Raw genomic sequence first — 16,945 nt, forward strand, 5'->3', positions numbered from 1 at the left:
TCATATAACGAAATTCATGTTTCCACAAAAACACATTTATTTCCTTTTGACTAAAGGTTACATTATGTGTATTTTCACAACATGTTCGGTCATTGTCAGCAGGCAATTTTTTGAGAAGTTGTTTAAATTTTTGTAATGATACCAGCTAGTTAATGTTTGTTTGAAACCAAAATTAATTTTCAGAACGGAACGGTTGAATGCGACACGGAAGTTTGCAAAAGTATGTCTTGCTCGAATCCAGTCGTTAAAGCGGACCAGTGCTGTCCTGTTTGCCAAGGTAGGCAGTTGTTACTGTTTTCGTAATATTATTGTGTTTTTAGCAGTGATCATTGCTCTTTTTTACTTTTAAGTTTTTAGTTTGTTTCCATTTTTATGTTAAAAGATAAAACACGATAGTCCGCCGTAGGGTTACAAATCTGGAAAGTATTACTTTGATTATGGTTTCATAATGTTCAATGCCGAAAACTTTTGTGTCAAAAAAATTATTTAAAAGCACATTTTAAACAGAAAATTGTAATATGAAACTTTCTTAAAAGTTTAAGGCAATTTTCATCTTGCCCGAGCTAAAGTCGGGGCTGCGAAACAAATTTTACTTTGTACATAGCTTACTTTCAACCTTCGGAATATACGATACTTGACATTTTAATCCGAATGCGGTAGCTATGACGTCGTTATTGAGTAAACCTTTAAAGTTTTGAATGTAAATGTACAACAGCTTGGTTGGCGTAAATCATCCCGTTGTAGAAGCATTCCATTTTTTTTTTAAGTAATAAACTAAAATTTGCTTTGGGACTAAAAGGCTTAATTTAATTACCCGCAGGTTGTTAACCTTAATTTTTTTAATAACTTTACATTTTAAGTTAGAAATGACTACATAGGACTACAAATTTAATGTCGGATCGGCACCGATACCACCCTAGTATCGGACGAGTATCGATTCTACCACTTAGCATCGGGTATCGGCTGCGATCCGATATTATCGAACGAGTGCCGATACTACCACTTGGCATCGGGTATCGGCTACGATCCGATATTATCGGACGAGTACCGATACTACCACTTGGCATCGGGTATCGGCTGCGATCCGATATTATCGAACGAGTGCCGATACTACCACTTGGCATCGGGTATCGGCTACGATCCGATATTATCGGACGAGTACCGATACTACCACTTGGCATCGGGTATCGGCTCCGATCCGATATTATCGGACAATTGCCGATACTACCACTTGGCATCGGGTATCGGCTACGATCCGATATTATCGGACGAGTACCGATACTACCACTTGGCATCGGGTATCGGCTGCGATCCGATATTATCGAACGAGTGCCGATACTACCACTTGGCATCGGGTATCGGCTACGATCCGATATTATCGGACGAGTACCGATACTACCACTTGGCATCGGGTATCGGCTGCGATCCGATATTATCGAACGAGTGCCGATACTACCACTTGGCATCGGGTATCGGCTACGATCCGATATTATCGGACGAGTACCGATACTACCACTTGGCATCGGGTATCGGCTCCGATCCGATATTATCGGACAATTGCCGATACTACCACTTGGCATCGGGTATCGGCTCCGATCCGATATTATCGGACAATTGCCGATACTACAACTTGGCATCGGGTATTGGCTCCGATCCGATATTATCGGACAATTGCCGATACTACCACTTGGCATCGGGTATCGGCTCCGATCCGATATTATCGGACAATTGCCGATACTACAACTTGGCATCGGGTATCGGCTACGATCCGATATTATCGGACGAGTACCGATACTACCACTTGGCATCGGGTATCGGCTCCGATCCGATATTATCGGACGAGTACCGATACTACCACTTGGCATCGGGTATCGGCTCCGATCCGATATTATCGGACAATTGCCGATACTACCACTTGGCATCGGGTATCGGCTACGATCCGATATTATCGGACGAGTACCGATACTACCACTTGGCATCGGGTATCGGCTCCGATCCGATATTATCGGACAATTGCCGATACTACCACTTGGCATCGGGTATCGGCTCCGATCCGATATTATCGGACAATTGCCGATACTACAACTTGGCATCGGGTATTGGCTCCGATCCGATATTATCGGACGAGTACCGATACTACCACTTGGCATCGGGTATCGGCTCCGATCCGATATTATCGGACAATTGCCGATACTACCACTTGGCATCGGGTATCGGCTCCGATCCGATATTATCGGACAATTGCCGATACTACCACTTGGCATCGGGTATTGGCTCCGATCCGATATTATCGGACGAGTGCCGATCCTACCACTTGGCATCGGGTATTGGCTCCGATCCGATATTATCGGACGAGTGCCGATACTACCACTTGGCATCGGGTATCGGCTCCGATCCGATATTATCGGACAATTGCCGATACTACCACTTGGCATCGGGTATTGGCTCCGATCCGATATTATCGGACGAGTGCCGATCCTACCACTTGGCATCGGGTATTGGCTCCGATCCGATATTATCGGACGAGTGCCGATACTACCACTTGGCATCGGGTATCGGCTCCGATCCGATATTATCGGACAATTGCCGATACTACCACTTGGCATCGGGTATCGGCTCCGATCCGATATTATCGAACGAGTGCCGATCCTACCACTTGGCATCGGGTATTGGCTCCGATCCGATATTATCGGACGAGTACCGATACTACCACTTGGCATCGGGTATCGGCTCCGATCCGATATTATCGAACGAGTACCGATACTACCACTTGGCATCGGGTATCGGCTCCGATCCGATATTATCGGACAATTGCCGATACTACCACTTGGCATCGAGTATCGGCTCCGATCCGATATTATCGAACGAGTACCGATACTACCACTTTGCATCGGGTTTGACCATAATCCGATATTATTGTACATCCTATTCCTACAACATCTCTGTTGTTCACAGAATGTGAGGCGGATGGACGTTCCCACCAGTCAGGTGACGTTTGGTTCCAGGGCAAATGCACAAGATGCGAGTGCGTTGATGGAGTGACGCAATGCGATGACGTGCCTTGCCCACAACTTAACTGCACACACCCAGTCACCGTGAGTACATCTTGTTGCTTTCATTTTATCGTAACGCATTTCCTAGCTCAGGGGTGTCCAACTCAAACATGCCTACGTGCCAATGTTTATCTTATAACTTTTTCCCGTTTCAAAGTTTAGCAACTTTTTTTTTCTAATATTAAAAGCGCTTTTTCTACAAAAAATAAAACAGATTAATGGTATATTATCAGAAGTAATTGTTTGTTGTCGTAATTGCTGGGATTGTTTTGTAGTGTGAATAAACAATGACAATTGGCTGTATTACAAATTTAGCTTTTTTGACAATTGGCTGTATTTTGGGGGGGGGGGGGCACATGTTGGACACCCCTGTCCTAGCTTAACTTTGCATTTAAGAAAGTTTAAGAAGGTAAGTAACTCTGGTAAAAATATAGCTTTTGGTCTGTGTTTCTCAACCTTTCTTTGCGGCGCCCCAAACACTAAGCATACAGGTCTATAAGCGGAGCTTTGGTGGGCCAATTCTTTTCAATAAATTACTTGTAAGCTTAAGCGACCAAACATAAGAAATGTGAACCTTGTTTATAAAGTACAAGAAAGTGAAACCTTGTTCTAAATGTGCGTTTTTATTTGGCGAATATTGACAAACAAAGTGGAAAAATACACGTAACACTACATGGCGCCACTACATGGCGTTCTAGTGCTGTTGGATAGTATTTACATCATTTGGTTTCGGATCAAACCGACTTCGTTTTATTACTATAGGGCGATTATTTTTTAATTGGTCAAAAAATTTCACGTTGGTTCAAACTTGTCAAAGGTATTTCAAGTCAAAATCGTCGCATCAGTAATGTCATGGTAAAAAGGTTAAGATTTTTCGGCCCACATCTGTTTTTGCTAGCAGCAGCACGTCATGGAAAAGTATTGGGATATGTATTTGTCTATTAATGGAGCTTTTTTGGTAAGACTGAAACGAATGGTTTTTGCATAATTTTTGCAACAAAAAAACATTAACAGAAAATGTGTCCCTTGGCACATTCTTTCCCTTACATTTGATTGCTTGCAGACTGCCCAATCTTGCTGTAGCACTTGTGATATGTGTTTGTTCGATGGTCGTGTGTTCGCCAACCACCGACAATTCGCCCATCCAAACCAACCTTGTGAAACGTGCACTTGCCAGGTAAGACCTGAGTAACTGAATAAGAATATACTAAGGATTTTCCCTGTGTATATATATATATATTTATACAGATCTGTGAAAGTCTCTGAAATAAGTTATGTTTAAAGAGAGATGAAATTTTATTTAATTTAAAAACCTTTATATTTATAATGGAAGATCTTTGTTTATTTAATCAAAGTGCGAGGCACGTTGCATTTATGTTGGCTAATATATTTTGTATAGGAGATTTAATTGTAATTCTTTGAAAACCTACAGAAGTTCTTAAATGTCTTTGAAATTATTTCATAAAAATCTGTGACAACCCCATTGTTTTCACCCTTTTTTCACATAACTATTTTATTAATTTTCCACAAAAACACTTCTTGTTTCCACAGGCTGGTTCTGTGAGCTGCCAAACTCGGGACTGCCCCTCCTTGAGCTGCCCCCACCCCGTTACGTCACTGGACGCATGTTGCCCCACCTGCCCCACCGACTGTCGAGTCTCACCCACCCTAGTGTTGGGGTCGGGTGAGAGTCGAACGATGCCTGAAGACCAATGTAGAACTTGCACGTGCACAGGTTCGGTTGTTCTTATGTTTGGTTTTGTGAATGTTTCGATTAAATCGCTTCTGTTTTAACGTTTAAAGTAAAACAAATAAGTTAAAAGAAACTTAAGATCTATTCGAAACGTTTAAATGAGCTACCTACTTGTGTATGGGCTTTGATATTCATTTTATGTCTAACAACAACCTCCACCCATTATCTTAAGGTTTTGTCGAAGCGTTCACAAAATGTCATCTACTTCTGTATTTGCTTTGTTATTAATTGAAGCTATACAGGATTTCCACAAAGTCTTGTTGTTTCATGAACTTGTGTGGCAACCATGTTATGCCAGTAAAAATATGCGATCTGCAAATCACTTTAATAACGCCAGTACTTTCAGCCGAATAACTACGTATCACTGAGATGAGTAGCATCTGAAAAACAGACCTAGAATTAACAACTAACTGAGACAAACTGAGCACTTTATTCAAATAGGACATATCTTTGAAATAGGCATTTAATTAAAAAAAACACATATCTTAGAAATAATCCTGTAATTCAAAAATAAGCACAAATCTTAGAAATACAGCACAAATCTAAGTATAAGGCACAGAATGAAAAAAATGATCACAAATTTTAGAAATAATCACGTAATTCAAAATAGGCACAAATTTAGAAATAAGCACGGTATTCAAAAATAAGCACAAATTTTAGAAATAAGCACGGTATTCAAAAATGAGCACAAATTTTTGAAATAAGCACGGTATTCAAAAATGAGCACAAATTTTTGAAATAAGCACGGTATTCAAAAATGAGCCCAAATTTTTGAAATAATCACGTAATTCAAAATAAGCACAATTTTAGAAATAAGCACGGTATTCAAAAATAAGCACAAATCTAAGTAATAAGCACGGACTTAAATTGGTTACCACTCACCACTCAAAAATTGTACGACTGGCAAATCACATTTAACACCAGTACTTTCAACGCAGCTGGTGAACTTCGGTGTACACGTCGTTGCCTTACAACTGTCCCGTGCTCACATCCAACGGACGGTGCTTGTTGTAGGGACAATTGTGACGGGTGTTTCTATAGGGGTAAGCATATGGACAACGGGCAAGTCCAACCTCACTCACGGAACCCCTGTCGAACCTGCACCTGTGTTGTAAGTTTTACTTAAATATGCGTTTTTTGAAGTAGTTTTTAATTTTTTTATGTTATAACCTGCACCTGTGTTGTGAGTTTTACTTAAATATGCGTTTTTTTAAGTAGTTTTTAATTTTTTTATGTTATAACCTGCACCTGTGTTGTGAGTTTTACTTAAATATGCGTTTTTTGAAGTAGTTTTTAATTTTTTTATGTTCTAACCTGCACCTGTGTTGTGAGTTTGGGTAGGTTTTTTGTTTGAAGTTTACTTAGACGCACCTGCTGCTGCCTCGTACGTTTGAGATTTTTTTCTTCTAGTTCCCAGTGAAATTTTGTATATAACTCAGTCGTTAGAGCGATGGTACCCAGAATTAAAAAATAAAATTGTATTATTTTAAAACTTTCCAAGTTACAGCAAAGTCTTCACTTTTAAATGTCACTTAGTTGTAAAGTTTTTTTTTATGTGGATCTTTATAAAAAAAAAATAGTACCTTCAAAACAAAACGATATTTTTGTTGTAGTACTACAGGGATTGTCTGCACCGCGTAATAAAAACACGTAGAACTATAGAGTTAGTTTAATCCGGATTTTTTATAACCATTCTGTAGAACGGCAACGTCAGATGTTCGCGCAAGAAATGCCAGGCTGTTACTTGTCGTCAACCAGCGATGGACGAAGATGGATGCTGTCCTGTATGTCCCAAAAAGCAAAGGTAGAAAAAAGGCGTTAATACGTTTACAATTGTAAACACTGCACAATGGAGTGAATCCCTATAAGCCAGTGGTTCTCAATGTATGGGTCGCGACCCAAACATGGGTCGCGCAGGGTCAAAAAATGGGTCGCTCTATGGTAATTTAATCCTGGGCAAAATAACTTTTTCGTTCATTTTTCAAATATTTTTAATTAAATCATGACTGAATTATTGCATCATAAGCATTTCATGTGGCTTCAGTTCTTTAACCTGGATTATTGCATCATAAGTGGTTTTCTGAACGTTTTGGTGGCGGCTGCTGCAAGCGGTAGCCGCACTGTTGCTCGTATTACACACATCTACCTCAGAATTATGTTAGAATAACGTTTTTTTTAAGTTGCTGATAAACTTTGATTAGAATTGAGAATATTATGTAATATTTATTCGCAATTTTGTACTAGCTATAGGTTTTGGTCCTTTCAACTAGGTCATTAGTTGTACTTGCAGGTAGTATTGAAGTTAAAATCAATCATTTGTTTGTAATAAATCATTCTTTCACAGAACAGTGTAGGCTACTACATCTGGTTGTCTTGTGTTTTTTTCTATTCCAAGCATGTCAGAAAAAGAAAAATTAATTTAAAGCTTGGGTCGTGAGATGTTCATAAAACTCAGATTTGGGTCGCGCTCAAAAAAGTTTGAGAACCACTGCTATAAGCTGCCTTACTCTAACACTGGGCTAAACAGTTTGGAACCCACCCAACAAATTGTATTGTTTATCAATATGTTAGTATTAAAACTTTTCCGTATTACCTTTCTATATATTACAGGTGACTGTCAAGTTTAAATTTTGTTTTGTAGAAAGTGTGTCGCAAATATTTAAATTTATAAGGTTTTCATTAAATATAAATTTGCACTCGCCAGTCGAGTGTTCTCCAATCAGCAGTAAGCCTGGACGGAATTGCACTTGACGAACATGTCGGCAAGTCGTCTACGAATTTTCGTAGACTCTATTTTTTTTACTAGTTCAACCTTTCCTTTTTTAATTCGATGCTCTTATACTGCCGGTCTCGTTTTCTAGGCTCTTAAAAGGCAGATCACAAAGCGATTAAGCGAATTACCTGGCCTTTAGTTTTAGCTTTGCGTTTATTGAAATTGTCACAGATTACAAATTAAGACACACCGCTAGATCCTATGACAACAACCCAGTTTTGCTAAGCGTACTCGCCAGTCGGGCGAATTGGTGTCAATCAGCATTTGCCCGAAACGAATTGCACTCTCATTGGCGAGCGGGCGAGTTCAATATATAAACCCTGTCCTTGTACTGTGCCGCAAGCCAAAAATAAATTGGACAACCACTGATATTCACTCGTATAGATCAGGGATGACGAACCACTGTCCCACTTTGTCACCTACCAGAGATTTTTAATGACCCACTTGTCTCTCTAGAAATACCGAAATGTTATCAATCATTTTCATGAAAGAATAAACGTAAAAAAGAACAGTTCTTCGTTAGATAGCACTATCTGTTTAAACCAGGGCTGGCAAATTTGTTGGTCGTGCAAGATTATTTTAGGGTGGCGAGTAGGCCTACATTAACTGCACTTCAACAAATGCGTGAAGAAAAGCAACTAAAAGCAGTTCGTTTATCGCTGTAAAACGTAAAGGGGCCTTTAGGGAAAATTAAGAGTTCGCAGACTAAGTTCCGAAAACCCTGGTTCAACCAATAAACCAAGCTTTCTGCTGAACTCTTGTAATCCCATAAAAAGTGCTGCAGCATTTGTTAATTATTTAGCTTCCTAATATTTGTGGGAATCCGAATTTGGAAATCATCCAAAAAGCTTGAATTACGAACCCAGACAATAACACTTAAAACCACGCAGCAGCAAAGTTTCGCATAAAATAAGCAAATAATTGAATATATGACCCACTTGTGCATTTTGTAAGGATTAAGGTCGTGTTTGTGACACGCGCGATAAAAAGGTTCGCAATCCCTGGTCTAGATGGACCTCGCTGTAGTTGATTGTAAATTGGAAACCTCCTTTACCTGTTGTTGGAATATTGTACATACTTATATAGGAGTGATTATCAACCTATGGGTCGCGGCCCAAGATTATGCCGACCGCAGTAGTTCACATGGTTAGATTCATTGAAATTGGTTCTGGTCTTATTTCTCCAATATTCAAGAATCATAACCACACAATTTGAACATGCTTGCTGTTCGTTGGTCACTTATATTACTTTGATTAAACATTAAACCCTCAATTATACACATTACAATAATATGATGGTCTGGGTTAGCACCACCCTGGTATAAAATAATGATAATAAACTAACACCGTAAGCCGTGCTTAACCTTCGCCCGTAACATGCTTGTAGCAATGAGAAGACAGGACCTATATTAATTCAATTCAAATATTATTGCTCTTGTTTTTTTTGGTGTAGTTCAATGAAAGATTATCAAGTCGCCAAAGCTTTTAGTATGTTTGAAATCGAGTTAATATGCGCTTTCCTGCTTTCAGTAGGGGACCCAACAAATTCAAACGGCGTCACACCTTTGAGTCGTGACCCATAGGTTTTGAAACACTGCTGTATCTAACTTTATGTCAAACGCTTTAATGTTTCCAGGAGTTGCGAGCACGGTGGTCAGACGAGACGCCACAGTGTTCAGTTTGCAGAGGATTGCAAGCTATGCAGGTGTGAAGATGGGGAGGTAACTTGTAGACCGAAGTCATGCCCGGCATTCCACTGTTCACACCCGGTCGTACGAAACTGCTGCAGACATTGCGGGGGTAAGTACAATGGCAATTAGGGGCAAAAGTCAAGCCCCCCCCCCAAAAAAAAATGTGCCTTATTTTCTTAATTATGCAAAAAATGAAAATGTCTTCATGACATTGTAGTATATTTTTCTCGTTTTGGATAAATTGTTTTATGACCTGTTAATTTTTGCCTGCTGTCGGCAGTTCGTGGTTAAGCGGCAAAAGATACAGGGGACAATCTAATTATTGTCACAAATTCGACACGCGGAAAATAGCTTTTTAGAAAAATGGGGGAAAAATAAACCAAACGCTTTTAAAGCAAATCAACCACTTATATTATGTGTATTCCAGGCTGCCAAGTTGGTGGATCAGAATACCAGAGTGGTGAAGAGGTGACTGGTTTCTCATCGGACGTTTGTCAGACCTGCAGGTGTGTGTCCGGGAGTGTTGTGTGTACCCCCATAACCTGCCCCAACCCCACATGCACCCACCCCGTGAAAGACCCCAACGGGTGCTGCAGTGTTTGCAACGGTAGGTGTTGAAACCATTTGAGTTAAAAATATGATCTTGTGGGTCATTTTTGTGTTGTAAAAATGGCAAAGGGTGTTGTAAAAATGTAAAAATGGCAAGGGGAAATATAGATAATGTTTAATAAATGTGTTGCACATTTATATTACGAGGTTTGAAAATGTAAACTTTTAAGATAAGGTTGAGATAGATGTGGCGTTCGGAGTATTAAAAGGGTAATTTCGCTGTTAGTTCCCGCAGCATAGATAACTATAATTTCGAACAATAAAAGTATATGATAAGCACGACGTTAAAAGTTGTTTTGGCTAAGTACCATTGTATAGAAATAAAAAGCTGCCAGCCCGGAATGGTCGAGATCTGGAGTTCGAATCTTACTGCTCGCTAGTTTTTTAAGCGGCCCATTTTTAATGAGAAAAAGATTAAAAATATATTTTTCGAGTGCGAAACTTTCTAAATTAGGAAAAAACTTTCGTATTACAAATAGTAACGTAAGTATGAGTTAGTGAAATCTACATTATGCATTAAACAACATAATGGCATTTACGCATTGCTTTGCTGTGTACTACTGCAAGTATTAAAATTTGCAAAAATGCAGAGGTCGTAAGTTCGAACCCCACCGCAGGCGTGATAATATCGTCTTTCGATAGGAACTTGTTAAAACTGCCTTACACTGGTTTTAACTGATTTTATATTCGCTTATTCACATTCAAGGTAAAAAGGAAAAAATAGATTTTCCTTGTTTGTAGATTGTATGTACGAGGGTCGAAGATACGACCAAGGTTCGTTATTCAACCCACCCAACGATAATTGCGAGGAATGCGAATGTAACGAGGGGTCGGTCACGTGTCAGAGGGAACTGTGCTTTGACGTCACGTGTCCACACGCCGTCACTCAACCGGTAAGTATACGTCACAAAAGACGTGTTGTGTAACTTAAAACGCGAATCAAAGAAAACGTATTTGCACTTATGCGTAAAAAGAGTCACTTGGGTCGGCTCGTTCGATAGTCGTACTGGCCAACCAGGATGTCCGATAATATCGGATCGGAGCCGATACTCGATACTTGGCCGGCCCGATGCCAAATTATTAAAGATATTTCAGCCACATTACTGATCCAGCAAATTTTCGTCTAATAAAATCGAAAGCTTCAATTTTTTTTAGGCACACTAGTCTTTCGGTTTCGGATCAGATCGCGGTACGTATTGTCCAAAAAATGGAGTATCGCTTTTAAAATAAAATATTTGTTATCAGTAATCCCTTTTGGTCGGCGATAAAACATCCATATCAATAAAGAATCGTGTTGCATTTAAGTCCGAATTCAGTATTTAACTGCAAGCAATACTGAGAGTGTGATCTTTACCTCTATCAAGACGATGTCAATCTACTGTACTCGACCTTGCTGGCTTTGAAATCCATACTAGGTCCATACTAGGTAATGTTATTACTCTTTGACATCGTAAAAGATGTAACGTCAAACGTTTTAATCCCAGGGCTCTTGTTGTCCGAGTTGTGGCGATAGTTGTTCGTACGAGGGCGAAATGTTCAGCAACATGCAGACCTTCCCCGACCCGAGCAGCGAATGCAGAACTTGCACCTGCGATGCTGGATTCGTCGCTTGCAGTGCAAAGAGATGTCCGCCCGCCAGTTGCAGGTAAAAACTGCTGTTTATTAAATAGAGTTGTTCGATAATATCGGATCGGAGCCGATACCCGATACCAAGTGGTAGTATCGGTACTCGTCCGATAATATCGGATCGGAGCCGATACCGATGCTAAGTGGTAGTATCGGTACTCGTCCGATAATATCGGATCGAAGCCGATACCCGATACCAAGTGGTAGTATCGGTACTTGTCCGATAATATCGGATCGGAGCCGATACCCGATACCAAGTGGTAGTATCGGTACTCGTCCGATAATATCGGATCGGAGCCGATACCCGATACCAAGTGGTAGTATCGATACTCGTCCGATAATATCGGATCGGAGCCGATACTCGATGCCAAGTGGTAGTATCGGTACTCGTCGGATAATATCGGATCGGAGCCGATGCCAAGTTATCAGTACTCGGCCGATAATATCGGATCGGAGCTGATAGCCGATACCAAATGATATTATCTGTACTTGTCCTATAATATTGGATAGGAGACTATATCTGAATCCATATGGTGGTATCGGTACTGGCCCAAACCTAGATCAGTGCAGATTCGATACTAAATTAACAAAGAAATTTAAGGCATGATTTACCATGTAATTCTGCATTTTTACCTTCGTCAAATTTGTTTCACAACTGGTGGTACTAACTATACTTCTATACGGCAAAGCGAATTGCAGTTTCAGTTTCATCAATATCGCTTGTTTGAGCACAGTAATGACGTCATTTGATATCGGCTCAGATCGCGATAGTTTTTTGTCCAAAAATATCGGATATCGGTATCGGAATAAAATGTCAAGTGTCGGTCATCCCTTCCTTTAATTAGAAATGTCAGATGTTATAGATGCTAGGTAGGTACAGGTGCGAATCCTGTACCAAATTACACTGTGCATTTCCGCCATGGTTTGCAACGTTATCCAGCGTTTGCAAGTTCAAAGTTTTTTGGAAATAGTATATTACAATCTAAGCTGAATAAACTTGAACACAAATACACGTTGTTTAGTAATTTTAGTCTCTAGCAAAATGACGATATTTTCGAATATTATGGCTTTGGTATTTTTATTGAAAAACTAAATAAGTGTCCTAGGATTTAGCTCAAAAACCCTATTAAAGTTTTTTACTGAGAGACTAAAATGCCATCGCACAAAGTAGCATTTTTAGTCCAAATTAGATTAGAACTAGAATTAGAGCACACAAGCAATTCACAAATTAGATTAGAATTAGAATTAGTCGCATTTTGCTCTAATTCATTGAATTAGAAAACTGAAATTATCTAGTTGTTCAAGTTTGCCTACATGTAAGCATTTTAATACCGCAATTGATTTTACATCCAAATTAGAAATATAATGCGACAACCTTGGAAAATTAAAACGAGGCACAGTTTGACAACCACCTCTGGAGTCTTTTAACCTTAATTTCGTAAAAAATGTGATTCTTTTTCAGCAATCCAGTCCAGGGCGAGTGCAATTGTTCCAAGTGCGATGATTGCTTGTATAACGGGGTTAGAAGAAGGAACAGGGAGACCTTCTCAAACCCACAAGATCAACAGTGTTCTGAGTGTTACTGTCAGGTAGACAAAAATGATTCAGTTATTTTATTACCTATATGTACAATTTCATAATTGTCTTTTTACGGCTCAAAAATTTCCCTTTCTAAAACGGGGATGAATAAACTTTTAATTCCTGTTTTATTTTTTAAGGAAAATTTAAAACATTTGTTTTGTAAAATTCAAAAACAATATTTGTTTCAGTCATCCCTTCCGCAAAAAATGTTAATTTTAGCTGTGTTTAACAAAACCTTTTCCATGTGTTTATTTTTAATCCGTTTTTTTTTCGTGTTTATGACGGGAGTAGAGTGTGTAGATCTTTTTTTTTTAAATAATTGTATTATTCTGTTGTTAGGCAGCAAACAAACCTTGGTATTTTTAGCTTTCGTTTTCAAATGGTTGACCGAGTAAAACAACTTGCAGCTGAAATGCGGCCTCGTACTTAACTTTACAACCCTGTAATTGACCTTGTCGAATTCGGTCTATCACCATTTTTTAATTTCACTGTTTTTTTGTTGTTGTAACTCCTTTTTGTTTTGTTTTTAAACAAACTTTATATTTTTGCGTTTTTTAATAAAATATTTTTATTATGTTTCTTTTCAATACGTTTTTATTCGTTGTTCAGGACGGAAGTGTTGTGTGCGGTGCGCGCCATTGCCAGCCATCAACTTGCACCCACCCCATCGACGACCCATGTATGTGTCCGCTATGCACAAAGTGCTTGTACTTTGGTTCAACATACGACCATGGAGATACATTCCCTGATGTGGAGCATTCATGCAACGAGTGCACTTGCCAGGTTAGGCCAGATGAAGCAAACTTTTTTAATAAACGGATAATTTTTTTGTGTGCTTGTTTTGTTTCTATTCTTAGTGGCGATAAGACATTCCGATTTCTGGACCGAATTGATCATACTTAGAAACATTTAAATTCGGAACAACGGCGTACTTACAGCGGGAAATATATATTTGTTTTTTTCAGAACGGTAGTGTTTGTTTCGTTTTTCAAAAAAAAATAAATAAAAGAAAAATTGCGAATTAAAAAATATATATTTTTTGGGGGACGGTAATGTTTGTTGTTTTATTATTTTTCAAAATTAAATTAAAAAAATGCGATTTAAAAAAAATAAAAATCTTTTTTTTTCAGGACGGTAATGTTCGTTGCGCGAGACGCGAGTGCCCTCCAGTGGCGTGTCAGCACCCGGTCATGGAAACCTGTGGATGTCCTCAATGTACAAGCTGTAACTACATGGGCGTCGAGTTCAACCACCTGCAGGAGTTCCCGGATTCTATGAACAAGTGCAATAAATGTATTTGCAAGGTTCGTTTAACTAAAACTAGCTGTTGATAAAAAATAATTAGGAAAAACTCAATTTTTAGGTAAGTAAAAATCCAATTTTGTAAGTATCTAAAAAAAGAATTAATGAATAATTCCATTAATTTTAATAAAGATAAACTATTTTTTTAGTAAGGAAATACTCAATTTTTTAGTAAGGAAAAACCCAATTTTTGATGTAAGAAAAACCTAATTTGTTTGTAGTAGGGAAAAACTTATTTTTATTCAAGTAAAAAAAAACACTCAATTTTTTGTATGTTAGAAAAGACTGATTTTTTAAGTAAGTAAAAACTCATTTTTTGGAAAATTAAAGAAGAAATCTTTTTTTTTTTAGTCCGGCTCAGTTCGTTGCACACTGGTGCGCTGCCCTGCCACCCAGTGTTCAAAACCAGCGACCCCGATTGGCGAATGTTGCCCCAAGTGCATTGGGTCTTGTATGGCCGATGGTAGAAGTTACGAGAACGGAGCTAGTTTTGTGTCACCGCTGGACGTCTGCTCGACATGCCTATGTTCGGTAAGTATAAGTTCTATTCAAATAGGGTAGGTTGGTCGCAACGTTGTAATGATTTAAGATCACAGTTGTTGTTCACCTATGTATACTAAGACCGTTCTCGACTCGCTCCCCTCTCCTGTGTAGCTCAGTTGGTAGAGCGATGTTCCCCGGTGTGACCGAGGTCGTGAGTTCGAACCTCACCACAGACTAGTTTTACGAACAGGATGCAGTAGGCAACGGTGCAATGGTGGTTTCTCGACTTACTCCCCTATGAGCCTGTGTAGCTAAGTTGGTAGAGCGACGGTCCAGGTATGGCCGAGGTCGTGAGTTCGAACCTCACAGCAGACTAATATTAAAAACATATTTAGCAAGCAATGGTGTCACGGTTGTTTCTGGACTTGCTTCGCTCTGAGTCTCTGCGCTTTTGTAGCTCAGTTGGTAGAGCGACGGTCCCGGTATGACCGAGGTCGTGAGTTCTAACCTCACTCCAGGCTAGTTGTTTTTTTCTAGCCAGGTTGGCATGAATATCCTTAATTGATCGACTGATTCGGTCAGTCTTTAGCTTCCAGTGTAGTGTATTGTTAATACTTGGCACTTAACGACATTGTTACTTCTACTGGCTTACCACCAAAACTAACCCACTCGCTTCTTGTTATTTTCAGTTCGGCTCTATATCCTGTGTTCGCGAGCAATGCAGTAGAACGTGCAGCCATCCTCTTTCCACAACACAATGCTGTGCTGACTGCTCCGGTTGTCTGTACCAGGTAAGCATTAATACTGGATCGAGTAATTTGGTACGCAAGCCTAACCCCGGTAAACATAAATGAAGGCGGATAACAAATGTGTGCATCTTTTTAAAACGTTTAATTTTTTTGTACAGGTTGTCAGGTTTACATGTTTTTTAATTTACAATTTTTTTTTTAGAAGTGTTATGATGCAGTTAGTTTGTAGTGTGATTTTTAAAGCCATACAAAACTTATTTTGTTAAATATACGAATAACTCTTTATTTTCAACATGTTTTAACACGCGTCATAAACCGTAACTTGTTTGTTTTTGAAAGTTCGCAAACTTAAAAAGTCCCCCCCCCCCAATGTTGCCTTCTTTATGAAAGGAAATTTGTCAAAACTAAAAATTAGTGATATTTTTCGACAAGCCAGCTTATAATTATGTCAGCTATGCCAGAAAAACGCTTGCGAACAAAATTGTTGTGATATCGATATCATTAGCATCCAGTCTTTTCCTTTGACTTTTAGGTAGGAAATCCGGTTGGGTCGCCACCTGTAGTTGTTCCAATGGTTATATTTATTGAGATTAGTTCTGCCTAGATTTCTTTCAAAATATTTAATTCGAACTGATTATTACTAACGTCTTATCTTCGTTCGCCTACAAAAAGTTCAGTGCAGAGAATTTGGCCGCCAAAGCTTCACTGTTAAACCCACACTTTATTTGGGCCTTTGCAAATAAGATTAAGAAATACACTTACTTAATCCTATCCAATCCCACACAGAACCGGCGCTTCGACGACGGGCTTACCTTCATGCACCCAAGTGACTTGTGCCAACGATGCATTTGCACCCAGGGAAGCGTTGTATGCCACAACATGCATTGCCCCCCTCTAAACTGCACCAACCCCAACACTGTTCCTGGACAGTGCTGCAAACAGTGCCCACAAGCCTTGAGTTTTGGAGGTTAGATTTTAATTTTTTTGGCGGACTTTATTTTGAAATCTTGATTTTCGATATTTCGTACTTTATTCCGATACCGATACACGATATTTTACGCAAAGTAGGGATGTCCAATTCGATAGCCAAAAAAATTAAAATAAGTTTAATAGTGCGGCCGACAAGCCACAATTTGGTCCAACAATGCAATTCTCGCAAGCTCCTAGCTTTGAAAGTGGACTTTTCAGTAGTGTTGCTAGTTCTTGGCTCTGTAATTTCACTTTGGCTCTGTAATTTTAAAAGCCTGACGATGGGCTTTTTGGAAAATGTTGTACAATGTTATGATGACCGATACTTAGCACGTCATTCCGCTACCGATTCCCGAT

General features: G+C 39.2%; 1 protein-coding gene across 1 annotated transcript in view; it reads left to right on the forward strand.

The window, feature by feature from the left end:
• Window positions 1–16,945, forward strand: part of LOC146158079 (uncharacterized) — a 104,863-nt gene that overhangs the window by 71,447 nt on the left and 16,471 nt on the right. The window contains exons 60-75 of the mRNA XM_083383750.1: window positions 184–277; window positions 2,956–3,095; window positions 4,117–4,230; window positions 4,605–4,788; window positions 5,745–5,917; window positions 6,507–6,610; window positions 9,215–9,378; window positions 9,697–9,876; window positions 10,620–10,771; window positions 11,363–11,523; window positions 12,967–13,093; window positions 13,695–13,868; window positions 14,216–14,389; window positions 14,739–14,918; window positions 15,560–15,661; window positions 16,406–16,586. Coding sequence (XP_083239876.1) covers window positions 184–277; window positions 2,956–3,095; window positions 4,117–4,230; window positions 4,605–4,788; window positions 5,745–5,917; window positions 6,507–6,610; window positions 9,215–9,378; window positions 9,697–9,876; window positions 10,620–10,771; window positions 11,363–11,523; window positions 12,967–13,093; window positions 13,695–13,868; window positions 14,216–14,389; window positions 14,739–14,918; window positions 15,560–15,661; window positions 16,406–16,586 — 2,404 coding nt within the window. The remainder of the gene's footprint in view (window positions 1–183; window positions 278–2,955; window positions 3,096–4,116; window positions 4,231–4,604; window positions 4,789–5,744; window positions 5,918–6,506; window positions 6,611–9,214; window positions 9,379–9,696; window positions 9,877–10,619; window positions 10,772–11,362; window positions 11,524–12,966; window positions 13,094–13,694; window positions 13,869–14,215; window positions 14,390–14,738; window positions 14,919–15,559; window positions 15,662–16,405; window positions 16,587–16,945) is intronic.

Source organism: Ascidiella aspersa, chromosome 3, assembly GCF_963924565.1.
Source record: "Ascidiella aspersa chromosome 3, kaAscAspe10.2, whole genome shotgun sequence".
In the NCBI taxonomy this organism is placed as follows: domain Eukaryota; kingdom Metazoa; phylum Chordata; class Ascidiacea; order Phlebobranchia; family Ascidiidae; genus Ascidiella; species Ascidiella aspersa.